General features: G+C 39.7%; 1 protein-coding gene across 1 annotated transcript; it reads left to right on the top strand.

Annotated features, from left to right (window-relative positions):
• The first annotated feature begins 176 nt into the window (after nucleotides 1–176).
• Nucleotides 177–27,027, top strand: NSDHL (NAD(P) dependent steroid dehydrogenase-like). Its single transcript, XM_030208875.1, has 8 exons — nucleotides 177–347; nucleotides 3,777–3,833; nucleotides 3,987–4,148; nucleotides 10,929–11,075; nucleotides 13,442–13,570; nucleotides 15,733–15,875; nucleotides 18,578–18,680; nucleotides 25,592–27,027. The coding sequence occupies exons 1-8, from the start codon at nucleotides 261–263 to the stop codon at nucleotides 25,943–25,945; spliced, it is 1,182 nt and encodes a 393-aa protein (XP_030064735.1). The 5' UTR covers nucleotides 177–260; the 3' UTR covers nucleotides 25,946–27,027.
• Nucleotides 27,028–27,225: the final 198 nt, after the last annotated feature.

Consider the following 27,225-nt stretch of genomic DNA (forward strand, 5'->3'; position numbering starts at 1 on the left):
GTATTGTTTCTCTTCTCTCTCCTATTGGATAGAGCCCAAGAAAGAATTGGACAACATGAGAAGCCATTGAAGCCTCAGAATGAGGCTTGAAATGCAGCAGGAACCGGAAAAAAAAAGCCTTCGTTTGAATACCACCCCACGCTAAAAGTAGCCCAGAAACTAGCAACCAGCCAGCCCAAACCAGCAACCTGTGAAAAATCGCCCGCTACCAACTTTAAAAGGAGTCCAATTGGGCAGGAAAATACCTAGCTTGGCAACTCATGTGCCGGCTTTGCTGTTCACGCCCTCTCCGAACGTCAATTTCCTGTTCCTTAGGGGGCGTGACCAGCAGAGTCGGCCAGCAAAAGGTGAGGGCCAAATATATGGTGTTCTATGCTTTTTAGTGAGGTATCGACAGTGCTGGAATTTTTATTTTTTCTTTGTATCGGTTCTTGTGAAATGATAGAAGAGGAGGGACTTAGTTGACTAAGTATTTATTTAATTGGGTTTATTAGTGATTGGTCTCATTCTCTGATTTGTCCGTTCCAGTTTTTCACCCCTCATCTCTTCATATTGGTATCTGTAAGAGAAGGGGCTGGATAAAGAGGGTACTAGCTAATAATTGGAAGTGTTAAATAGACCAATCCCTGGTTTTGCCTTTATTCTGTCTAGTTGTTGGTGCTATTACTTGGCCAAAAATATTGGTTGAGCTATACAATACCATACCGAGCTGTAATTGTGCCCTGTGCAACGTGCCTACTGACACTGTCTGCCATAGGAGCTAGCTCTGTGGGTGCTTTAGCACCTCCAATATTGAGCAAACCCCTTGATTGTGGCCATGAATGGGATAACTTCCACTGGGTTTAGCACTCCCAATCATTTTGAAAAGTTGCCTCCTATGCCCCCTCTCCTGCCTGCTTTGCCACTGCCAATGAGAGGAGCTGTGAGTTGGAAACAATTTTTCTGCCCCCCCTTATTTGTATCTCCTACAGTGACATTGCTTGCATAGCCTTTGGTACAAGGATGTTGACTATGGTCCTTGTTTTAGAAGTGCTATTTGTATTTTAAACATTTTAAGTGGCAATTTGTGCATATCTTGCATAAACATTTACGTTATGATTTTTCAAAGTTAGGATATCCTTGTCTAAAACTGAAGAATTTGTAGATGACAAGGGGGCATGGCCTGGATGTGTTTTGGGCAGGACTGGGGTGAAACTAAAAAAAACGTTTATTCCCATTTCAAAAATAAAATGAATGTAAATCCCAACATCATTCTCTTGCGACATCTGCAATCTGGAACAGCTGTGTTTCAGAAGAGTGCTTCTATTGAGCAATGCTCTAATGCAGGGATAAAAGGAGTTTGTCCGCTTAAGCCCCCAGTGCTCGATGCACCCCCTCCCCCAAAAGCCAAACTGAAAATGAGTCCCATAGTGGAATTAGAAAAGGTTCAGAATGCCGGAGACTTCGTTGCCACCTATAACACGTGCCTATTATATTCAAACTGGTGGGAAACCACCAGAAAATTTACAACAAGATGCAATGAATCTTACGGCATTCCTAGAGTCCTCTTTAGAGGTTATTACTCAACGAACCACATTATTGGTAACTTTTGCGATGGAAATGGATAGGGACGCAGTCCTTAAGCTTTCTTTGAGGCATTTAGACTCCATGTTTTTGGGTTCAAAGATTAGAGTTTTCCCTGATTTAGCTAGAGATACTCAACAGAGACGTAAGATTTTTTTATCTTTACGTCCTAGAGTTAATGCTATAGGCGCAGATTTTCTTTTACGATTCCCATGTGTATGTAGGATAAAACTTCAGTCTAAGCAATATCAATTTTTTGACCCAAAACAGTTGGAGGATTTTTTGATAAGCAGAGAAGAGGTAAATGTACAAGTTTAGTCACATATGCAACACTGTATGGTAGAGCTGAGTCACCCGATTGGGAAATAAGCTGTTCTTTTGGATTTAACATGTTTTGGTATTATATTGTATTTCCTAATGTCTTGGATCGATTACCTAAATTGTGGGCGTTAGTATGAATATTATTTTCGCAATGTTAATTTGCAGACTCTATTTGTTTCTTTGTAATTTTCATACCTGTGTATTATCACTCATAAGTAAATACTATGAATGTTAAAATTGATAAATAAAGAATTTAAAAAAAAAAAAAAAGAAAAGGTTCAGAAAAGGGCGATGAAAATGATAACGGGAATGGGATGACTTCGCTGTGAGGAAAGGCTAAAGAGGCTAGTGCTCCTCAGCTTGGAGAAAAGACGTAAGTACATAAGTATTGCCATACTGGGAAAGACCAAAGGTCCATCAAGCCCAGCATCCTTTTTCCAACAGTGGCCAATCCCAGGTCACAAATACCTGGCAAGATCCCAAAAAAGTACAACACATTTTATACTGCATATCCCAGAAATAGTAGATTTTCCTCTAGTCCATTTAATAATGGTCTATGGACTTTTCCTTTAGGAAGTCGTCCAAACCTTTTTTAAACTCCGCTAAGCTAACTGCCTTTACCACATTCTCTGGTAATGAATTCCAGAGTTTAATTACACGTTGAGTGAAGAAAAATTTAAAATTTACTACATAGTAGCTTCATCGCATGCCCCCTAGTCCTAGTATTTTTGGAAACCGTAAACAGACGCTTCACATCTACCTGTTCAACTCCACTCATTATTTTATAGACCTCTATCATATCTCCCCTCAGCCGCCTTTTCTCCAAGCTGAAGAGCCCTAGCCGCTTTAGCCTTTCTTCATAGGGAAGTCATCCCATCCCCTTTATCATTTTCGTAGATGGCTGAGGGGAGATTGATAGAGGTCTATAAAATGAGTGGAACAGGTAGACGTGAATTGCTTGTTTACTCTTTCCAAAAATACTAGGACTAGAGTACATGCAATGAAGCTAAAAAGTAAAAAATTTAAAATAAATCAGAGAAAATATTTCTTCACTCAACGTGTAATTAAACTCTGGAATTTGTTGCTAGAGAATATGGTAAAAGCAGCTTAGTGGGGGTTTAAAAAAGGTTTATAACGTCCTAAAAGAAAAGTCCATAGGCCATTATTAAGATGGATTTGTGTAAAATCCTTCTTATTTCTAGGACAAGTAGCATAAAATGTACTGTTTTGGGAATCTTGCCAGGTACTTGTATCCTGGATTGTCCTGTGTTGGATACAGGATGCTGGGCTTGATGGACCTTTGATATGTCTCAGTATGGCAACACTTATGTTCTTATTTACCTTCTTTCTGTATAGAAAAAGAGAGTTGTAAGTGTTTGCGGATATGTCAAGTGATAAGTTTTTGAAGGCAGTGCTTGGACTTTTGAATATGCACCCACAGTGCATTGTGGTGGTTGTGATTTTTCCTTTTTTCATTTTAAAATAAATATAAACAGGTGTGTGTTGGCTTGGTTGCCACGAATGGAACTGAACTTATCAAATATATGTTGGTTCTTTGAACATCCTAAGGGCCCTGTTTACTAAGCTGCGTTAACCTGTACTTGCCTACAATATCCTTATAGGTGCCTACATGGTTAGTGCGGGCGCTAATTGTAGGCGCATTAAAAATGCTAATGCGCCTTAGTAAACAGGGCTCTAAATGCTTTTTTTTTTTTTTTTAAAGGGGGTCTAGAAAATATATGTAAAAAAAAAGATTGTAAATCACATTTTTCTCTTTTAGGAACCAATGATAATTACAAACGTGTATTGTTTATCTCTGTGCATATTTTTTTCAATAATTATTTTGTATTCTAAGATTGCATAACATCAACAACGTTTTTTTTCCCCCACAGGAGAAACTAGTTTCTGCCAATTTTACAAATAAAGAAATGACAACACGACTTAGACCCGTAAGTTTTCAAAAACACATAACATTTGCTTTCTCTTTCAGTATTACTCTTTCTGTGCAGAGAAACTAAAGATCCTTGTTTAGTCTTTGGCTACTGAAGAAATTCTTCTTTTATTTTAATTGTCATTTCATATTCTCTTCTTTTCTCTCACAGTCGAGTAAGAAATGTACTGTAATAGGTGGTTCAGGCTTTCTCGGAGAGCACATGGTGGAGAGACTACTGGAAAAGGGTTACACTGTCAATGTGTTTGATATCCGAAAGGGTTTTGAAAACGAAAAAGTTCAGTTTTTTATTGGCGACCTGTGCAATAAACAGGTAATACAACATGAAATTATTTTTATTTTTTTTGGTTTTTAATTTATCTTAAGTGAACATTTGTATGCTCTTCCTTTTCATTTGTTTTATAGGATTCTTCCTTCAAAGTGTAGTCAGCAGATACTGTAAACTCCAAATGCTACCACGTGCTTATTGCTCTGGCAGAACTTGAAGGACCATTTGAAGCCCACATGTAAACGTTTACATTGGTTATGTTATTTATTCTTGTTATACCCTTAATGCTGTGTTACAGATCAAAGCAGTTTGCATTAAAACTTTCAATCGAGAAAAGAAAAAAAACTACAAAATTCTAGGAAAGAAACAATCTCACTAGTTTGAACACACACATCGACAAACTAAAGTCAATACTCACAATCTCACTAGTACAAACACACGGTATAGCCAGATCACACACATGTGCTGTCTAGCGCTGGATGCCCAACTCCTAATCCATCTAGGCCAAGAGAAATAAATATCTTTTCAATAAAGCTTTAAAAACAGTAAAAGATTCTTCTCTTAAACATTTTGGCAGACTGTTCAAAGATATTGCGCAAAGTAGTAAAAAGCACTCTGATGTGTAACATCAAGGCATGCTGCTGAAACAGAAGGGCGAAACAGTCTATAATCACTTAAATAACCTAAAGTTCATCCTGGAACATATGGGATAGTTGAAGCCAAATAACTAGGTGAATGATCATGAAAAGCCTTAAAGATGAATAGGAGTAGTTTATATTGAAAATTAAACTTAATAGGTAGCCAATATAACTGTATTAAGAGGACGGACATGGTCAAATTTGGAGGCATGACATAAGGAGCGAGCTGCTGTTTTCTGCAATGTTTGCAGACATTTCAATCGATAATCAAGAACACTTCCACCATTTAGGGGTCAGTTCTATAAAGTGTGTCAAATTTAGGCACTGAAATATAATGTGCTGAGCACAAGTTCTATAACACGATCTGGGCATCCAGATTTCATTACAGCATACTAGTGTAAGTCTGCATTTAGGCGCCCCCACTTATACCATGTCAATAACAGACGTAAATGCTCACCTAATTGTAGCACTTTTGCACGTAGATGCAAATATTCTATTGCCTATTTGTGTAAATGTTTGACGCATTCATGCGCTCCCCCTATTCACACCCTCTTGCATTTATGCACTGCGTAACTTGTATGTTCATAATGAGTACCAAGCACCTAGCATTTAATTTGCATGAGTGTTACATTCATATGTAGGTGCTAGTCCTATATAATAATTCTCACCTCCAACGTTCTGACTTGCTGCCTGGGACCGTGGCTCATTTCGAGTTGGTCTGCTAGGCTCCGTAGATCAGGCTGACATCACCGTAGCCATTATGATGTCAACTTCAGAACCCGGGGGGGAAAAAAAACATGCCTCACAGCTGATCCATGTCCAGAGGAGGGTCGCTGGACATGAGTGGCTGGAGGGGGGGGGCAGGGGAGAGAGGAGGGTCGCTGGACATGGGTGGCTGCAGGGGGGGCAGGGGGTCGCTGGACATGGGTGGCTGCAGGGGGGGGCAGAGGAGAGAGGAGGGTCGCTGGACATGGGTGGCAGGAGGGGGGGCAGGGGAGAGAGGAGGTTCGCTGGACATGGGTGGCTGCAGTGGGCGCAGGGGGAGAGGAGGGTCGCTGGATATGGGTGGCTGCAGGGGGAGAGGAGGGTCGCTGGACATGGGTGGCTGCAGGGGAGCCGAGGAAAACCTTGCTAGCGCCCGTTTCATTTGTGTCAGAAACGGGCCTTTTTTACTAGTATTCTATAATAGTGCACAAATGACACATTTAGGTGCAAAAGTTATAGAAGTAGGGAGTTAGTGTCCATATATAATTTACAGTTCATTTAACAGTAAATGACCCCATTAATGTCCTAACGGGCCTGAGTCTTTCAGAGCTTTACAAGTCAACACCATACCTGAAGAATCATCTTATTCTAGTCTCCTACCAGACCCAGGGCCTGATGCACAAAAGTTACCAGGCCAGCAACCTGCGTTTTTGACCAACTCCAGCCAGTTTAGCGAGTATTGTATTCAGCAGGTGATACACAAAGGAGTTCTGCAGGCTCTTTTCCATCCACAGTGGCAGCCGATGGGAATCACATGCAAACGAGCTGATTAGTATTTAAATGTGCATTCCATGGGATGCACAGCAAAGACTACTTACCTTTAGCGAGCATTTACCGGGAGGTCTGGAGCAGTGGACTCTTGTCAGTTTTGTGCAGGTGGCTCTCTCACGCAATGTCACACAGCACAGCCAACTCAGGTTTGGCTCTGGTGGTCGGTGGGAGAGGAAAGCCGTTCCCTCCCACTACTGCTGCTTCTTGACCTCTTGCCGCAGCCTTCCTGGCTCCGGACTGCCACGATGTGCTCAGCATTTTAAAATTATACACAGAAGCTCAGCTCCTCACAAAAGCATTACTGGAAGTTTTCCTACATCATCTGCAAAGCCCTGCCTTTATTGCATAAGCTCGTCGTTCACATTTAGACAGGCACAGTGTATCGGTAATACACATGGCTTTCATATATGTATCTTGTGTGCATTTATGAAAGCTGTGAAATGCTGCAGAGGACTGTTCTGGGCATGCACAGCTTTGCTGGTGGGAGGCCATCCAGGAGATGGAAGGAAAGATGTCAATTTGGGGGGAGGAGAGTTGCTGACGCAAGTTGATATGGTGAGTAAGAGAAGGTGATGATGCGAGGGGGAAGGGGGAGCCAGGAACTCAAAGGAAAGATCATAGTGTACAAAACAGTGAGTCCAGTACCAGGTGAGCTGTAGCAGAAAAGGTTTGAAATCATTACTAGTATTGTAAGTACACAAGTAATGCCACACTGGGAAAAGACCAAGGGTCCATCAAGCCTTGGGCATTTCTTAGGTAGCTATATAAGTCTGAATAAATAAAGCCGATATCTCCCATGTCTTGTCTATATTTGATTTGTAGTGAGTTTGCCACTAAGAGGCATACATAAGAGCAGGGCAGTTTTTGAGGGGGTACTGATTACCGGCACCTTTTCCATTGTCTGCTAAAATTGACAGTCCCCAAGTTTTAATTAAAGAGCTCAGGCTCTACACACCAATTCTGCCTTGTCATAGATTCTGTGACTGCTTGCAGGGGGCCTGGCTATTGTGGGATGGGTCCCTCAGTGATCACCCGTCCCCTAAAGGGTGATATGGCATTTGAGTACCGACACCTTTTTTTTGCTAGAAACAATGCACTGCGTAAGAGCAAATATAAACAAATTCTCCCTAATTCTATAAACTTGCATGCACAATCTTACATTTAGCTCGCAAAATTGCACATGCAAGTTATAGAATAGTGTCAGTTGCGCACATAATATAATAATTAGCTGATGATGGGCATTCATGACCAATTGGCTGTAATTAGTGTTAATTGGCACTGATTAGCAGTATGGCTAAAAGTATAACTGCTTTTAGTTGGGATTCTGTAAATTGTACATGCAGAATCCATTGCATGCAACTGCAAGGGGGCGTGTGCATATCAAGGGTATGACTAGTAGTTACGTGCACAGGTTAGAGATTACTAGTAATTGACACCTAACTGCCTATGGGTAGGCACAAGCATTTACACCAGGCTTTGAGCTATCACACCTAAAATGCAACTGTGGATTTACACTGGTATTCTGTAATGGCAATTGTGTTTCCAATTGCCATTACAGAATTGGGAATTAGGTGCCAGGATGATGCGCGTTAACTTTTGAGAATTTCTGTTACTGTAGGTGATGCCTTTTTATTGGAATAACTTGTTTCTGTCAAAAGCTTTCAAGAGTTCTTTCTTCATCCATCAGGCAAAGAGAAGATAATAGCACAGTTATAGTGAGTTAAAGTAAGTCATCTACAGGTGAGACAAAAAAAAAGGTAACTGCAAATATTGTAAAGGGTTTTCTCAGCAACCGCTTTCAATTTCAATGAGAAATTTTACATACTTATTTAAATGTCATCATACGTACATGTTACTGTTAAACAACAATTATCTTAAGCTATGTTGATGTTACTGACGTTTTAATGTTGCTACCTAGTGATTTTTGCATGTTAAAAAAGTTTGAACTAAAACACAGTATTTATTTATTGGGATTTATTAACTACCTTTATGGAGAGATTCACCCAAGGCAGTAAATATTATTCAAATGATACAATTTAACAGTGTGTCCAAATTTTGCAGTCACTGAATGCTCAACATCCACCCCCAGCTTTAAAAGAGGCCTTCAGTCATTTTGGGAAGTTCTTAACAGCCTTGTCGATCAGTCCCTTTGGCAGGCTGTCCTAGATCATCTGCAGTGCTTCCTTGAGTTCGGCGATTGTTTGTAGCTTTGGGTGGAGCTTGTGATAGGCCTCCAGCATTGCTCCCCAGGCATGGTAGTCCAAGGGGTTTAGGTCTGGCGAATTTGTTTATAAAAGTCCTATGTCATTGTGACATTAACAGTAAGCTGGTTTCCCATTTTTCTCTTTCAAATAATTGTAGTTTTACAATGCAAACATTTTTGAATGAGTGAAAATTACTGGGTGGTCACACAAGTCTGTAACTTTGCTGTGTTTAAAGATAATCTCATTCCACTTAGCACATAAACATAAATAGTAAGAACAAATAAAGCTGTAAAATTTCACATTCAAATTCCAAGCGGTTGCTGAGAAAACAGCGAAAAACTTTTTTTTTTTTGCCTTACCCTGTAGATATTAGGCTGTCTGCATAGACAATGGGGACAATTTTTCAAATTCTTAACATATGCCATCTAATTTCCTTGACATGTTTAGAAGTTTGATGTATTTAACAGAACTTTCTAGGCTTGCTAAAGCCAGATGTGTGATTGAATCCAAATGTTTAAATTTCATAATGACATTTTAACTTCTTCTTTATTTTTGCATTACAATTTAAAGAGTGAACAAAGAGATATAAACAAATATTCCAAATGAAAAATTGTACAAAACCACTAGTAAAGATAAAACTTAGACCACCACAATAAAAGGCATCGTCAACTAAATTAACATAGATAATTATTACAAAGTATTCAATGAGCTAGACTACAGTAGCACTAGACATTTTAGCCAACCTAACAGTGCTCAGTTCTCTGGTGTGGACTCCCTAGCAGGTGAACTCTCTTAAAAAAAAAAAAATCAAGAAGTTGTTTTGGGTAAAAAAATAAAATTACCCTCAAAAACAGCCAAACACAAGACAATTTCAATTTATAGTTTGCTCCAAGAGCTAGAGTTCTAAGTCTTAAAGGCAAGAACTCCTGGTGTCTCTTTTGCGTAACTCTTGATAAATCAGGAAAAATACAAATTTGTGACCCCCCAAAAAACTTCATTATAATGACCAAAGTAAATATGCAGGATTCAATCCCAGTCAGGCTCCAATGCAATGGTAATAATCATAGTTGACCTCTGCGTAACCACCTCCAAAGATGACTGAAGGAAGCTAGTAACTATCTCACATCTTGCTTTCCACCTACTCTTCTAAGGCCAGGAACATAGTAGACGCTTACCGGCGGGGGGGGGGGGGGGGGGGGACGACGACAATGCCTCAGATGGAATCTTCAGGATTTCAAGGAAATACTTGTGAACCATATCAATAGCAGTAATTAATGGAGAATGTGGAAAGTTCAGTAACCTCAAGTTATTCTTCCTCATTTGATTTTCCCAAACTTCAAGCTTACAGTGGAAATATTCCTTGTCCTTCATCAAGGCAACCACTCCCTCCTGAGTCTGAGCAGATCTCCCTTCTGTGGATTCCAACCGCACAGCATGTTGTTCCACAAATAACAGCCTGTTCCTGCTGAATTTTTTTGAAATCTTTACTACCTTCAACCAATTATTGAGCAGCTGTTTGTAAAGAGCAGTTCTCCACCTGAATCACTTCCCAAAATCAACTCTAAAGTCACAACAGCTGGTTTCTTTACCTCCAAACCTCCGTCCGGATTGCAGTTCTCTCACTCTACAGGGAGCAGCAACTCTAATTAGAGATGATGATGATACCATGCCTCCAGCACTGGGAAAGGTAGAATCCACCTGAAGACCCCCAAGCAAGGACGGCTTTCTTCACCAGACCGACGACTCTGCCCTGCTCTCTTCTGATGAACAGATCGGGGTTGGGAGGGTGCTGTCAATATGAGGTTCAACAAGAACTCCTCCGCACTGCGGTCCAACAACGCAGACCTGGTCAAAGAAGCGGCCAATGACCCTGTCCTCACCCTGCAAGCTTCCAAAGTTAGCTGCCTAGAAGCCAAGGTAGGTTCAGCCGCTGGGGGAACAGCCTTGACTGCTCCTTTTCTCCATAACAGGAGCGTTCCACTGCAGCTTCAAATCTGGAGAATGCGGGGCTCAGGATCGAGCGACTAGCTCCAACGCATCTTGACTCTGCCCCCATTTTTTAACTTCTTATGTTCTTTGTGTTTACTTCCCAGCATATTTTTGTGGATTGATTTGAAAAGACTATAGTAAAGTACATCACATTAAGAAGCTATTCAGATAAGTCATTTTCTAATTATACACATTCTTCCTGGAGTATGTATGTTTTCCCATTTTGTTTCCTACCCATATTATTCTATAATGCGCTTGAGTTGACAGGTGATTCAGGTTTGGTCTGCAGTGCAAGTTTTGCAAATAGATTCCTGGAATATTTATCACTATCTCATTTTCCGAATTGTATGAAATCCAGAAATTTAAGGAGTGCCATTGTTCTATAATCTCAGGAAGAAAATGCCAGTGCTTAAAACAGGAGGAGGCTCATTGCTTTCCTTTCTGTTGTCTCTATCCAGGACCTGTTACCAGCCTTGCAGGGGGTGAGTGTTGTGTTCCACTGTGCATCTCCAGCCCCTTCCAGTGATAATCGAGAGCTCTTCTTCAAAGTCAATTATATGGGCACCAAAACTATCATTGAAGCTTGCAGGGATGCTCAGGTCCAGGTAAAGAGAATGCGTGGTGCCGGGGGAGAGGAAATGTATCCATTGTGTCTATCAAGTGGTGTATACTTCCAAATATTAAGTGTATATAAAAGGATATGTATAGATTTGCATAAAAATATCAAGTACACTTCTAGCTATATGATTTTTTTTTTAGAAAAGGAATAAAAATTTGGGTTATTTGACCTGTTTTGATAGGAGAAAGGCAGGTAATCCTTGTTGAATTTGTGTTGCTCTTCCATCTATATTGTATGGCATATATGTCTTATGTTTGTTTTTGTTTCTTTGAATTTGTATTTTGTCAGTCAGAGCTTTAGAGAATGTAGGCATCAAATGGAAATGAACTGGGCTTTTTCCTCAAGCCCTAAAACTTGGCATGGTTGAGCTTACAAAGGTATGTGAGAAGTAAAATCTAGGGCTGCATTTCAATTAAAAATCTTAATCACAATTGAAGGTGGAGCATAGCCAGCAGTCCATTGGGGGAGGGGGATGCATTTTCTCTCCCTCCCCTCCCCCCCCCCCCCCCCCCCCCACATCCGTTTGCTGGGTGGGATGCCAAAGCCCCGACAGTCGAAATCCACTGCCAAAGCAGACCCCTTCTTCCTTGTGCTACCTCAGGAGCGAAGAAGTCAGCGAGGTGCCTCCAGCCACCGATGCCAGTACTACCCAAGCATACTTGGTTCATGCACAAATTGCACATGCTTGGGGAGTGCAAGCATTGGTGGTTGGAGGCACCCTGCAGACTTCCTCGCTCCTGAGGCAGTACGAGGAGGAAGGGGGTGAATTTCTTCGGCTGGCAGGGCTTCAGCTACCTCACCAGCCATTGAACAGGAATTGCACCTTTGGAAAGGGCCTAAGCACTCTGTCTCTGTCTGTCTGTCTGTGTGTGTCTCTCTCTCTGTCTCTGTGTTTGTTTGTGTCTGTCTCTCTGTCCCTATGTGTGTGTATGTGTGTCTGTCTCTGCAACAGCAGCCGCATTGAAACATCTCGACCTGCATCGGGCCTTTCCTCTGACCCATCCCACCCCCCTTCTGACACAACTTCTTGTTTTCATAAGGGGGGGTGGGATGGGTTAGAGGGAAAGGCCCAGTGTAGGCTGAAACAGCAGCGTTTCAGTACGGCTGCCGCTGCATTCAAAGAATTATGGGAAATTGAAAGCTAAACTGGGAGGGGAGGCAGGAGAGCTGCGAACAGTCTGGGAGGGGAAGAAGAGATGCCGTACGAGGCGTGCAGGCAGGAGACGGAGGGCGGTTAATTATTAATTGCAATTACATTGTTTAATCATGATTAATAATTAACGCGTTAATCGTGATTAACCTAGTGTAATCTGCTGTCCAGTCCAGGTAAAAGAGCAGCATCAGGATGCTGGAGACAAGTGATACTGACTGCTGACACTGCACTAGAAAGGGATGTTTCATAAAGCAGGTCTGACTCAGTTTTGATCACGTTACCCCGTCTATGAAAAAGCTGCACTGGCTTCCTGTTACTTTTAGAATTAAGTTTAAACTTTTATTTCTTGTCTATAAAATCCTGGCTGGCATGGCACCTTTCTGTTTGACTCGAGCATTGTGTCTTTGTCCCATCCTGTGTGTTGATCGAAAGGCAGTTTGAGTTGCCTCATCTCAGTAAATTGTGCTCTAATGTGGCTCGAGGTACAGTTTTGTTTTGTTTTTTCAATTATGGCAGATCTTTGCCTTTTTTTGTTTCTGTCTTTTTTTTTTTTTTCAATTATGGAACAAGTTGCAGTGACTCAGACTTATTCTTGATTTACTGTGCTTTAGAAAACACTGGAAAGCATTTACTTTTTCAGACTTTTTGACCTGGATTATGAAGAGCAATTTCTATAATGATGTAGAGCAGTTTGTGTGTCTTATTGTAACCCGCCTAGTTAATATACAGGCAAGAAATGCTCAAAATAAATAAAATAAAAGTACACTCTGCTAAGATTAATTTAAAACTCTTTCAAGAAGGATCCAACATGTCTTTGCACTTTATTAAGTAGCTTAAGGTCTAGTCCCCTGATTCTGAGGGTAACCTTTTGAAAAGTGTTTCTGTGTTTAAAATTGCATGGCTGATATTCATGTAAATTTATGCAGATAACCCGTAAATGTGTAAATTTACCTGGACTGAGTGAGAATAGGATTGGGGAGCACTTAACAAATGCACATGTGTACATAATATAAATGCTTAAAATTTGTGTATGCTGACGAGCAAGCATGAATGTGTATAATTTCCTGGTGTAATTTTTAAAGCTGAAGTATTCACATACCTAAGTGCACACAGGGAAAAGTATAAGCATACTTCTACGTATATGGGCAGTTATAAAATATCTCCATGTATTAGAAAACAGGTTTCTCTTCTTTCCATAGAAACTAGTGCTGACAAGCAGTGCCAGTGTGGTCTTTGAAGGTACAGACATTAAGAATGGAACTGAAGACCTTCCTTATGCCAAGAAACCCATTGACTACTACACGGAGACCAAAATCTTACAAGAGAAGGTACAGTTTGTGCCATAGTTTATTACTATAAGGATTTGCATAAGTGATTCAGCTGCCAGACCAGAAATAGCAATAACACGCAGAGTTCTGTCCCTTGCCTGTTCTGACTCCCTGGTGTGATACTGCTAAAGAATGTAAAGATGGTTGTGCAGGACTGAGCTCTGAAGGCCTGTAAACACGTGGCAGGGCATTTTTGAAAAAAAACGTCCAAGTCAGATTTGGGACATTTAGCTCATTACGTCCAAAAAAAAAAAAGAAAAAAAATCTGTGAGCCGTTTTCGAACAAGAAAAAGTCTGGATTTCCCTTTTCAAAATGGCTCTAAGATGTACAGATTTGCACAGAAGATGCCTAAAAAGAAGCCATTTTCCAAATTGACATGTCCAACTTATTAGCGCCAAAATAAAAGCAAGTACTAGAATGTCTGGCATCTTTGTGAGAGGAATGGCCACACAAAGACCTTTGCAGATCAGGGGGCAGCATAGTGGTCAGTGCTGGGGACTTTAAACAATGGCTCCCAGGTAGAATTTCCACCATAACTCCTTTTTATTTTGTATTGTGAGCCTTCCAAGAACAGAATAAAACCTACTGTACACCATTACAATTGCCTTCCACCCAGCAGGTGTCTCCTATATTTAGGTACAGTAGATTATTTGGTGGTTTTGGAGGGCTCACAATGTGCACCACAAATGTATAGGGGGAGTGGGATTTGGACCTGGATCCCCTTGTTTAGTCCACTGCACTAACCACTAGGCTACTCGTGGGAACTTCTTGCTGCTCTTTTGGGTTTGCCTATAATATCTGTCATAGCACCTGGTATCATCTTTCAATTTCAGTTCATAGGGGAATGGTACGGGGACAGCTTCCACTTGGGGATTAAAGAGGGGTCCATACTAGGTCAATTCATGGTCAGCTGGTCATTCAGAGCATCGTTCCTTTCTTTATTTTTTTTTTTTTACTTGAATATGATTTGAAATAGGTCTAAATAAAAACGTACTGCTTTTCTTTTTAGACTCAGATGTGTCTGCTGTTTCATTATCGCTGAGAGACGTCCTAATTTTGGAACGTCTTAGTCCCGCCCAGAACACGCCCCCTTGCTATTTGGGCAAACTCAGTGGTGCAAATTCTGCCTGTTCAAAAATCACGATTTAGACGCGTTTGGCCATTTTGAGATGTCTGTTTCGAAAACAACCTCCATAGCTATTAAGCTGTAAAAGCCCGTTAGGAAAGAGCAGGCCCAACAGACTAAGGCTGCTGATTTTTCAACCTTAAAAAAAAAAATTGAAATTCATGAAGCTTTGGGTTTTATGATATTAAAATGAAGTGGAAGCAAGAACAGAAGCCCTCGCAATCACAAAGACATGCCAAACACAGAGAAGGTGACAGACTAATCAGACGATGTTCTGAATAACTATAAACATATTTATTCAAAATCCAAGACTCGGCACGAGCCATGTTTCGGCCTATCGGGCCTGCCTCGGGATTCTTCTAAAGGGTGTTTACATAGTAGACTTTAGTGCAAATTGTAGATCTCTTTCAGATGAAATACGAAAGAACACCAAAATCAAGGAACCTCAGAATTCCTTGAACACTATTCGCACTGATATATATAAAGTTTTTTTTTTTGTGCATGTTGTCAGTGCGAGTAGTGTTCAAAGAATTCTGAGGTTTCTTAATTTTGATGATGCTTCGCATTTCATCTGAAAGAGATCTACAATTTGTGCTAAAGGCTGTATCAGTCATTCTACCTTGTAAACATCCTTTAGAAGACTCCTGAGGCAGGCCCGATAGGCCGAAACATGGCTCATGTCAAGTCTTGAATGTTAAACAATAAATTTTTTTTAGTTATTCGGAACATCGTCTGATTAGTCTTTGAGTCACCTTTGCTGTGTTTGGTGTGTATTAAAATGAAGGGAAAGTAATTGATGAAAGCTGCTATTCTGAATGTCATATTTGTATAGGGATGACCCTATGATTCTACTGGAGGCTTTCGTTGTTTCAGCCTTATTAAAAAAAAATAGATTTTTCCATGTTCTGTGCCTACAGAAATTGTTATTGAATAAGGCCCCCTAACTGGGCACAGTGTTGGATAACAGCAAGGGGAGCAGAACACAGAGTGATTTTGGATTTCCTTATGTTACCATCTTTCCTTTGTGTGTTGCAGGAAGTTCTAGGGGCAAATGATCCAGAAAGGAATTTCTTAACCATTGCAATTCGTCCCCATGGGATATTTGGCCCGAGGGATCCTCAACTCGTCCCTATCCTAGTTGAAACAGCAAAGCATGGGAAAATGAAATTCATGATTGGGTGAGCAAAAATGTGATCCAGTGTTCACAGGACTTTCTTGCCAGAATTTTATGGCCACTGATAGAAAACATTAGAATATGAACTTGTGGAGCAATTAAAAACACATATTCTGTGAGAATGTGATCATTGTAACCCAGACACATCCTATGGTGCTGCTGAAAAAAGAACAAAACAGAGCTTAAGAAATGCTGCACTGATTGACTCTTATTCAGCCTCCTCTATAAATATCCACATAAACAAGTAGAGAAAGTCTTAATGTCTCTAGTGCAGGCTCTCTGTTGGCCAGGAAGGACTTGTCTCAAAAAAATATTTCAGACAGTGCTGTGTCTGAAGCAAACACATCTCCCATGTCTCTACCACCGTCTTGGCCAAATTTGATTTCTGCATCTTTAATAGTACACAAAGGGGCTCATTTTCAAAGCTGAGTATTCTTTTGGGCTAAGATTGACGCAGACCATTTGATCCTGAGGCAGGTGACGAAACGCTGGCCACCGTTGGTCATGGTCGCATTTAGCGTCTCGAGAGCCTGAATACAAAGCTAAGTAATTTATTTTTTTTTACTTCTAAGACTAAAAGATAAAAGTTTAAAGAAAATGAAGTAAAAACAGTAAATAGTAAGAACGATTGCAGTAGACCATTGGGGTGTTTGCCGATGATGAAGCAGTCCAGCCTCCCGAGAGCTCTTTAATCACAGAGCCGGGGGCTTCTTGAGGCTTCACCTGTTTATTTAATGAATTTATTATCAGAGGGTAAGCCAGCTGAGTCTCCACCTATCTCCTTCACGATATATGGACTTTCAAAGTTACACAGTAACCTATGGAACTTTGTAAGTATAAGTGCTTTGAAAATACTCCTAAAAGTAAAGCAAGCTTTGGTGATTTCTTCTTTGAATCTAGGAATCAACCCAAAAAAATAAAGGAGCTGATGGTTAAGGTCTTTTTTTCCCACTCTCCACCAAAAGTTGTTGATCCTAGAAAGGAGGAGATCCTCTACGTGGTCTGGTGTAGCTCTTTAGGACCTATTTATTCACTGAGGCTCTCTTCCCATTCTTTGTCTAAAGGAAGAAAGTTCACTAAATCAAGCCTGTTTATGCATCATTGCACAGCATGGCAGAAGTCCATAAACAGCAGTTCCCATCCTCCCAATGTTTGTCTCTCTCTCTCTCTCTGTCTTAATGTTCCTTTCTTCCTGGTGAGAGGGGGAGGATTGAACATGAGACGGGTCAGCTGAACACCCTTTTACAGTTTTACCTAGACTATCCGTGAATCCTGTTGTTGACATTGTTAAGAGTTGGTTCATGGGCTTAGTTGGGTGCCTCCTCATAGATCCTGAATAAGGGGTATGCCCCTTAACACTCACCTTGGAGACCCCAAGGAAAATATAACATTCACCCTAAAATTCTGTAAATGGTGCTTAAAACTGGGCACAAATTTAGGTTTGCATCCTGTTTGTGTAAGTAACCAGCCAATTAGCACTGATAATTGGGTGCTAATAATCATTGGCACTAATTGGCTTTAATTGAAGTGAATGAGAAAATCATCTGCATGTTTAACTTCTTCAGTGGGATCAGTTTCTAGCGGTAGATTAAAAATTGCTGTCTAATCATTGTCGATTAATTACCTGAATATAATCAGCGGTATTGAGGATAACAACGCAGTTGCCTTTATCAGCTGGCTTGATGATGGTGTTCTGATTGCTTCTCAAATCATGTAGTGCCTTGTTTTCATTCTTAGATAAATTTGTAAAAAATCCGGCTCTTCTTTCTCTCTAGTATATTAATGTCCTGTGGTACACATTCAGATTATGCGGCTATCAAAGGATCCACAGGGCCCAGAGGAACCCATCTAGATTAGCTTTTGACCAGTGATGTGTTTACATAGGGAGGATGCTCTTGATTACTGAAGTAATGTGCAATTTGAAGTTTTCTTTTGAACTGGTGTAAATCAACTCGAGTTCAAAAGGAATCGTGTGGTTTGGTGGGAAAAAACTTTAGCCCTTTCTGCACACAGAAGTCTGTGACTCTGTAAGGGGACTATCAGATAAATTTATTATTTGAATTTCAGTATTAGACGATTGACTATTGGAATATTGGAGGTCATGGACGGTAGTCCCTGGAATAAACGATCCATCTTCCTCGTTCCCTCCCTCTACCTCTGTAATTCATGTGGTTGTCCCAGTTATACATGTGATATGTGTTCTTGACTAGAGGTTTTTTGGCCGTTCTCTTGTCCCAGAGTCTGTCTAAAAAATCGTCTTCAATGATTCTTACAGTAATATGGGATGTATTCTTTGATGTCGAACACGGGGAGATGAATAATTCATCAGAATCATTGCATATACATTTACAATGTCTCTCAGATGTGTCTGGTTCTCTAATAGTTAGATCTTGCTTTTTCATTTAATCTGAGATCTATTTCTCATGTTGGCCGTCCTTAATAAAAAGGCATTTTTGTTTAAATGGAAAGCATAGTTTTGGAGTGATGGATGGATGACTTACCCAGGACATTGGATTTGACTGTACTCAAGCTTGAGGGAGTGTATTCCATGATAGTGACCAGTCCCCTGGGTGCATAAGTCAGTCTGTACCATTACTTGAGAATATCCTCTCATATGAGGGGAAGAGCACGTTTGCAATGAATTGCTTTTCTTTTGCTGGATGTTTTCCAGTTAAGCGTTGAGTCCTTCCTTTTTTGTTTGTGCAGGGATGGAAAGAACTTAGTGGATTTTACCTACGTGCAGAATGTGGTTCACGGGCACATACTTGCAGCAGAACACCTTAGGAAAGATTCTCCATTATGTGGAAAGGTAAGATTGTTTTGGTATTTATCTGATGCTCATAGCTTAACATTCAGAAAATAGGTAAAAGCCTGGCTGTTCTTGCAAGCCTTGAAAGACTGTAGTCTGAGTGACCAGCCAGTCAGTCGGACTACATCAAGACCAGCTTGCAGCTAGTGGATATACCTTATTCATCTGTACATACACTTTATCTTCAATCCAGCCTTTCATTTATCCCAATGCATTTGTCCTACCTATCTTGTCTACTTATGTTTCAATCATATTTATTGTGTAGCACCCCAGTGATGAGCTTCTACATTGGAGTTGGAAACGTGAGGTGGAGCGGAACCAGTCGTTTGTGTCTCACGCCACTGGCCACATTAAAATAAGGCAACTTAAGAAGTCCTAATCCCCCAAGAACTGTCAGAGTTTGCAGGATCTTAAAGGACAATCAAGGACATTTACCTCACCAAATGTAATGCTGCAAGGCTCGCCTCAATTGTCCTTCATCCCACTGAGTTAAATAGAGTGGTAACATTTGGAATAAGTAGATCCACCGGGGTGCTAGACACTTGCTAAAAAGGTGAACCCAATCTTGTCATATATCCCCTCTGTTGCCTATTAAGATATTTTATTGTACTATGCTGATCAATAACAAGCTGAGCTTAGAAAAAAAACAAAGCAAAAAAATAAAGGGAATTAAAATGTAACCTAATCTAAATTGATACTTCTAACCCGCTTATTCCCTGTAAAGATCTGAAGCGGCTTTCAAACTTTGAAAATGTCTTGCTATATTACACAAGCAGCATGGAGAGGGTTCAAAAGCACAAACCACAGTATGAAACACAAGAAAAAGTACCAAGAGCCTTCAAAGATGGGACAAGTCCTTTTATTCCACAGTGTTGGTCAGTAGGTCACTCTTATATCTTATACATCGATGACAAACACGGGCAGTGTTTCGGCATACAATGCCTGCGTTGGGGGGTCGTCTGACTTCAAATGTCCGACATAAACATGCTCAGCATTTCAGCTAGAGGCAACAATACAATTCTTGTTCCAAGGCTGCATAAAAATACTGACGTGCCGTAGCTACATAAGTGTTTATGTTGGACTTTTGAAGTCAGATGGCCCCTGACACAGGCATTGTATGCCGAAACATGGCCCTTGTCGGGTCATCAATGTATAAGATTAGGCTTAACATCTTTGTGAGTGATATTGTGGAAAGACTGTGTGGTAAGGTTTGTCTCTTTGCAGATGATACCAAACTCTGTAATAGGGTGGACACCCTGGAGGATATGGATGGCATGAAGGAAGGATCTAGCGAAGCCTGAAGAATGGTCCAACAATTGGCAACTAAGATTTAATGCTAAGAAATGCAGGGTCATGCACTTGGGTTACAAGAATCCAAGGGCTTGGTACAATATAGGGGGTGAAGTGCTTCTGTGTACGAAAGAAGAGCGGGACTTGGGGGTGATTGTGTCTGATGACCTTAAGGTGGCCAAACAGGTAGAAAAGGCAATGGTCAAAGCCAGAAAGATGCTTTTGTTCATAAGAAGAAGAATGACCAGCAGGAAAAAAGAGGTGATAGTGACCTTGTATAAGTCATTTAGAGTGCTGAGTGCAGTTCTGGAGACCACACTTACAGAAAGACATAAACAGGATGGAGTCGGTCCAGAGAGTGGCTACTTAATTGGTAAGTGGTCTTGGTCATAAAACATATAGGGACGGACTCATGAAACTCAGCATGTATATGCTGGAAGAGAGGCAGGAGAGAGGGGATATGATAAGATGTTTAAATACCTCAGTGGCGTTTAATCTACAGGAGGCGAGCCTTTTTCAAATGAAGGCAAACTCTGGAATGAGAGGGCATAGGATGAAGTTAAGAGGAAATGAGCTTAGGAGCAATCTAAGAAAATACTCTTTCACAGAAAGGGTGGTGAATGCGTGGAATGGCACCCCAATGGAGGTCGAAAAGATGAAAACTGTGTCAGAATTTAAGAAAGTGTGGGACAGGCACGTGGAATCCCTTAGGAAAAAGAGGAGTTACTGAAGAAGGGCAGACTGGATGGGCCATTTGGCCCTTATTTGCCGTCATGTTTCTATTGATCTATTCTTTGGAGTAAAAGGACTGGTCCCATTTTTGAAGGCTCTTACTATATTACACATCACAAACAGAACTCCCGGCAATCCATCAATCATATAAATCTCTTAACAAGACTCAATATTTACTGGATAAATGCTATATCAGGGAGCGCTAGATGTAATAAATGACTTCTTAGATGTAATAAATGACTTCTTGTAGCAACTGGTCCAAGAACTGACAATAAGGGGAGCTATTTTTGTTCTAGTCCTGCAGGGAATGATACAAGAGGTAATGGTGTTGGATCCGGTGGGAATGGTGATCATAACATGATCAAATTTGAGCTGATATCTGGAGTGAAGTCACTAAAGAAATCTACTGTAGCAGGGTGACTATGACAAAATGAGGAAAATAGCTAAAGAGAAGCTGAAAGTGTTGACTGCAAAGGTTAGGACTTTAAATCAGGCATGGACATTGTTTAAAAATACCATCGTGGAAGTCCAGACCAGATGTTTTTCACATATTAACAAAGGTGGAAAGAAGAGCAAACAGCCAATGTGATTAAAAGGTGAAGTGAAAGAGGCTATTTTGAGCCAAAAGAGCATGCTTCAAGAATAGAAAAATGATCCAAATGAAGAAAATAAGAAGCAACATAAGCAGTGTCAAGATAGATGCAAAGCTCTGATAAAAAAAGAAAAAGGCTAAAAGAGAATATGAAGAAAAACTTGCCGTGGAGACAAAAACTCCTAACACCCTTTTCACGTACATCAGAAGCAGAAAGCCTTTGAGGGAATCTATGGGGACTGTTCGCTCATGAAGGAGCAAAAGTGGCACTCAGGGAGGACAAGGCCATAGAGTGAAGTGGAGGAGTGGCCTAGTGGTTAGGGTGGTGGACTTTGGTCCTGAGGAACTGAGTTCGATTCCCGGCACAGGCAGCTCCTTGTGACTCTGGGCAAGTCACTTAACCCTCCATTGCCCACCGCATTGAGCCTGCCATGAGTGGGAAACTGCGGGGTACAAATGTAACAAAAATAAAATAAATAAATAGTGGAGAGATTGAATGAATTCTTTGCTTCGGTCTTTACGGAAAAAAGATGTAAGAGATCTACCTGTACCGGAAATAGTTTTCAAGGGTGATGATATGAAGAAACGGAAAGAAATCTCGGTGAACCTGGAAGATGTATGGAGTCAAATAGACAAGTTAAAGTGTGATAGATCACCTGGACTGGTTGACATATACCCCATGGTACTGAAAGAACTCAAATATGAAATCGCTGATCAGTTGTTAGTGATCTGTAAGCTATCATTAAAATCATCCATAGTACCTGAAGTTTGGAGCATGGCCATTGTAACGCCGATTTTTAAAAAGGGCTCCAGGGGTGATCCAGGAAATTTGACTGATAAGCCTGTCTTCAGTGCTGGGGAAAATAGTGTATTATAAAGAATAAAATTATGGCACACATAGGCAAACATGGTATAATGAGACAGAGTCAAAATGGGTTCAGCCAAGAGAAGTCTTGCCACACCAATTTGCTTCATTTCTTTGAAAGCATAAATAAACATGTGGTTAAAGGTAAGCCAGTTGATGTAGTGTATCTAGTTTTTCAGAAAGCATTTGACAAAGTTCCTCATGAGAGACTCCTGAGAAAATTAAAAAGTCATGGGCTAGGAGGCAATGTCCTTCTGTGGATTAGGAATTGGTTATTGGACAGAAAACAGAGGGGTTACCATTTTTCTCAGTGGAGGAAGGTGAATAGTGGAGTGCTGCATGGATCTGTATTGGGAACTGTGATATTTAACATATTTATAAATGATCTGGAAAACATAACAACAAGTGAGGTGATTAAATTTGCGTCTGACACAAAACTAGTCAAAGTTGTCAAAACACAGGCAGATTGTGAAAAATTGCAGGAAGACCTTAGGAAACTGGAAAATACGGCATCCAAATGGCAGATGAAATTTAATGTGGACAAATGCAAAGTGATGCACATTGGGAAGAATATTCCAAATCATAGTTACTCATTTAAAGTCATAAATGTCTATAATAATGTCTCATCAATTCAACTTTCTATACTTCAATATAAATAGTTCAAAAATACTTAGCTTGAAACAGTGGTCACACTGCCGACATGACCAGTGTTTTGAGAATTTCACAGAAGCAGTCCACAACTTCAGTCTTTATAATACATAGTTTCAGAGGTCCCAACCTCAATTTTGCTTGTGTTTGTCTTTAACATAGAAGCAGTGTGTCCATTGTTTCAACTGTTTCAAGCTAAGTATTCTTGAACTATTTATATTGAAGTATATAAAGTTGAATTGAGAAGAGATATTATTACGATTTTAAATGAGTAGAATAATATATTCAACATTCAAAAAATTAGAAAGGACTGATGATAAGGCAATCACTGTCAATAAACCATTGAGTGCTTCAGTTTCCTGCCTCTGATGGTGTGAAAAAATGCTTTTTGTAGTGATAAGCCGTGTTAATAAGATATTTATATGATGGTTTGCTGGGAGTTCTGTTTGTGATATGTACTTAATATATTACAGACATGTATTAAACAATTTATAAGTAAAATACAAAATCATATCTATTTAAACATCTAAATTCACATTTCTTAAAAAGAAAAGTTTTCAAACCCTTCCGGAATAGCGCATAAGAAGGTTGGGTTTTTAAACTGGATGGTAAATTATTCCAAATTTGGGCAACTTGGTATGCAAAAGAATTCTGCAGAACTTTTTAAAATCTTACACCCTTAGATGAAGGACCAATTAAGTCCATCTAATGTAAAGATTGTGTAGAACTCAGTCTAGATGGGAAACCGAATGAGTATCCTGATGTTAAGCCGTACCAAATATTAAAAATACAGCAAGATTTAGAAATTATTCATGCCTGCAGTGAAAGCCAATGTAGCTCCCTCAATAATGGAGACACATGATCAAATGTATTCATTCTAAAAATCATACAAACTGCCGTGTTCTGTATCATTTGTAGATGATTCCTCAGTTTCACTGATATACCCAAATATAACACATTACAGTAGTCCGATTGAGTTAAAATGAGACTCTGAACCAGTAGCCTGAAATAGTACCCATCAAAATAAGATTGAAAAAACTTGTAGTTTGTCTCAATTTCAAGAAAACTTTCCTAAATAGACTATCTGTTCTTCAAAAGATAAGAATGAATCCAAAATCAGTCCCAATATTCTGGAACAATCAGTTTCTTGTATTGCCCAATTTCAATTTATTCTGGTAGACAATCAACTTGATTGGTAAACCAAAGAACTTTGGTTTTACTTGTTTAATTTAAAGCTTGGGCATTAGCTTCTGTGTTAAAGTTTCTCTATACACTTAGTTACTTTACACAAAGTATGATTCAAATCAAGTACTGGTACCAGAATAAAAATGTCATCCGTATAAGAATAGATGACTTAATGAGTAGCCAAAAGAAGAGAATCAAGAGAACTCATCAATACATTAAATAGAGGAAATGTGTGAAAAAATATATAAACTAACTCAACAAAATTCAAAATAGTGTAGAGAGAACTGAAGACACTCGTGACACTCACATAGCCTACTGATAATCACTAATGGCCTCAATCCTGTGTCAGTCACGTCAATAAATGAATCCTAGCATTCCTTTTATTGTAAACATTTTTCTACCAAACCGTATTGGCTGCTTATAATACATGAAGAAAGCCACCAAGGTGGAAGAACAGGAACCACTACAGAGAAGAAGTCCTAGTGGAGTAGGGGTATGGGGATAGCACTTCTAACACAAACCAGGGAATCTGACTTCAGAACAGTATTGTTTGCAACCAACCGAGACTGCACCACATTACTTTGAGATTGCCTTTTGTGAATTTACAGTGTTATATACATTGTGTTTTGCTATACATCATCATTATTACATTCATACATCTACAGACTCCTGAAGCAGGCAGCTGTGCCAAAACACGGCTCTGTGTCAAGTCTTCAAGATATATCTACGATACATCATGTGTGATAAGATTCCTGACTCCTGTTTTTGTTGGACGCGCTATCCTCATCCCCTACTCCACTAGGCCTCTGCTTATAATACAAACATATGCCATAAATTATTATGGTTCTGTATAGTTACTGTGCTCACCTTTAGATTTTTGCACTGATAAACTTGAAAACGATTAAATAAAGTTTAATTAAAGAAATTCCAAATCAGCCTTTTTTATTCTGATTTATATTTCTTCCTAAAGATTAAGGCCAGATTTACACAAAAACTTATCTTTAAGGTATTATGAAGTCAAGTTGGCTTTATTTCTAAAATACATCTACATGCAGTGTGAAACTTTTGTGGTATGTAGAAGGCAGAAGTGTTTCTACTAAATTCTTCATTTTTTCATTATATTGATGTCTTTATAGTTGGCTTTATTACTGAAGCATGCTAATTGAAAATTTTTAAATTAATACTTTCTTGATTAAAAACCAAACCAATGCTACTTTCCATCTTTTGTTTGAGTTCTTTTTCCCTCTAGGAGAGAGTTGTAGCCTTTTACAATATTTAAAGTGTGGGGATCGCTTTAACAGCACACTTTAATTAGTCATTTGCATATTCTTTTAGTAAATAACCCCCTTGGTGTCCAGTCCTTAAATCTGGCCTAAGGGTGTAGTGGATGGATGTGCATGTTGTTGTTTTTTTTTTTTCTTTTTTTTTTTTATTCTTTCCAACATATTGAAATGGTTCTGCTTGTCCTTTGTGATTTGGAAACGCAGTATCAAATTATATATAGATGTTTAATATTTATTTAAAATTTTTAGCAATATGTTTAAAATAGGAATGTTCTGTTTTTGGTATCCTGCTAAGCTCGTTGCATTTCTTTTTCAGGCATATCATATCACTAATGATGAGCCAGTTCCTTTCTGGAACTTCCTGTCACGCATCCTAGTTAGTTTGAACTATGATGCACCCAAGTACCATATCCCATACTGGCTTGCATATTATTTGGCCTTTCTCCTCTCACTTGTGGTGCTGGTACTAAGTCCACTTATCAAGATCAAACCCACCTTCACCCCAATGCGTGTAGCACTTGCTGGGACATTTCACTATTACAGCTGTGAGCGGGCAAAAAGAGACATGGGATATCAGCCAGTGGTCAGCTTAGACGAGGCAGTGGAGAAAACGGTCCAGAGCTATTCTCACTTATGCAGGTCCAATGAAGAAACAAAAAAAGCCACCTGAGACTTTAAAGAATTTTTCTTAAAAGACAAAGTGAGCAGGTTTCATCTTATTTCTTCTGGAAATTTACTTGATAATTCACCCAAGGCTTCTATTTTTAACTAATGGTTGAAGTTTATTTGACACACTTGTTGCCCTGACTTAACATCACAAGAATATATATTTTTTTCATTTTCTGTCCCTTGTTCCCCATCTGACAGAAGGTTCTTTGCATTGGAGCTTCTGGTCATTATTTAGTTGGACCCTACCTTAAATCTGTGATAGAAGAACCAGTTGCATGGTTAAAGAGAAAATAGCTTCTTTTTCTCTAATACAAGCAAAATTATAATGATGGCTAAAGATCCCAGAGCCCCTATATCCTGCTCATTTTCATTGCCTGTGGTAATACATCCTTGGCTTGAGCTCTAAGAATCCTCTTTATCCCCTGAAACTTCCTGGTTGTTCTGAATAATGCTAAGATACCTTGATTGCAGTATTGAAATAGAGAATGGCTGTTTGCCCCAGTAACAGGAATTTTCTGGAGTGAAGACTACACAAAACAGTGTTAGACATGGGGAGTGACCAAATACTTGTGCATTCCAAAGTGACCATTTGCCAGAGTTTTTTTTTTTCTGTGTCATTTATTCATTCTTTCCTCCATGCTCCAACAGGCCCAGGGTCATAAAGATGGCCTGTTCCAAAGTTTAAACCTCCAGCGCCCTCTATTGGTGGGAGGTGTTAACTATATCATCCAACCAGAGTCTACGTTACCTCTGCGCTATACTATGCAGGAGCTGTGTCTGAGCTAGAAACCCAATTCTTTTACAAGATTTGCTTCATCTTTCATATGGAATGAGAAAAAAGCTAAAGAGAATTTGTCACCAGAAGACCTGGCCAGCTCATGGAATATAAACCAAGCTCAGGAATCTTACCAGGCTCCCCCATGCTGAGCCATTGTGCATTCCAGTTTTTTGCTACTGTTCTATTTAATTTAATTTGGCATTTATAACCCACTTTGCTGACAATTTCTAAGCAGTTTACATTTAACAGTATGTTATCAAAATATTAACTAACATTAATTAGTAATAACTGTTCAGTAAACAATATTACATTACATCTTCTGAATGCTGTAATTGCTTTGTTTGTAAGTGATGAAAAAAATATCTGGCATTGTTAAGAAATCTTAAAACACAAAGAGTGATTTTGTGTTTCAGTAATAAAAGTGCTGTTTCAAAATGTTACGTTTTCAGGTTTTGGGTGGTTATCAGAATATTGCAGTCAAAACCCATGTCCATATTGGTTGT

The sequence above is a fragment of the Microcaecilia unicolor genome, chromosome 7, assembly GCF_901765095.1.
Source record: "Microcaecilia unicolor chromosome 7, aMicUni1.1, whole genome shotgun sequence".
NCBI lineage: Eukaryota > Metazoa > Chordata > Amphibia > Gymnophiona > Siphonopidae > Microcaecilia > Microcaecilia unicolor.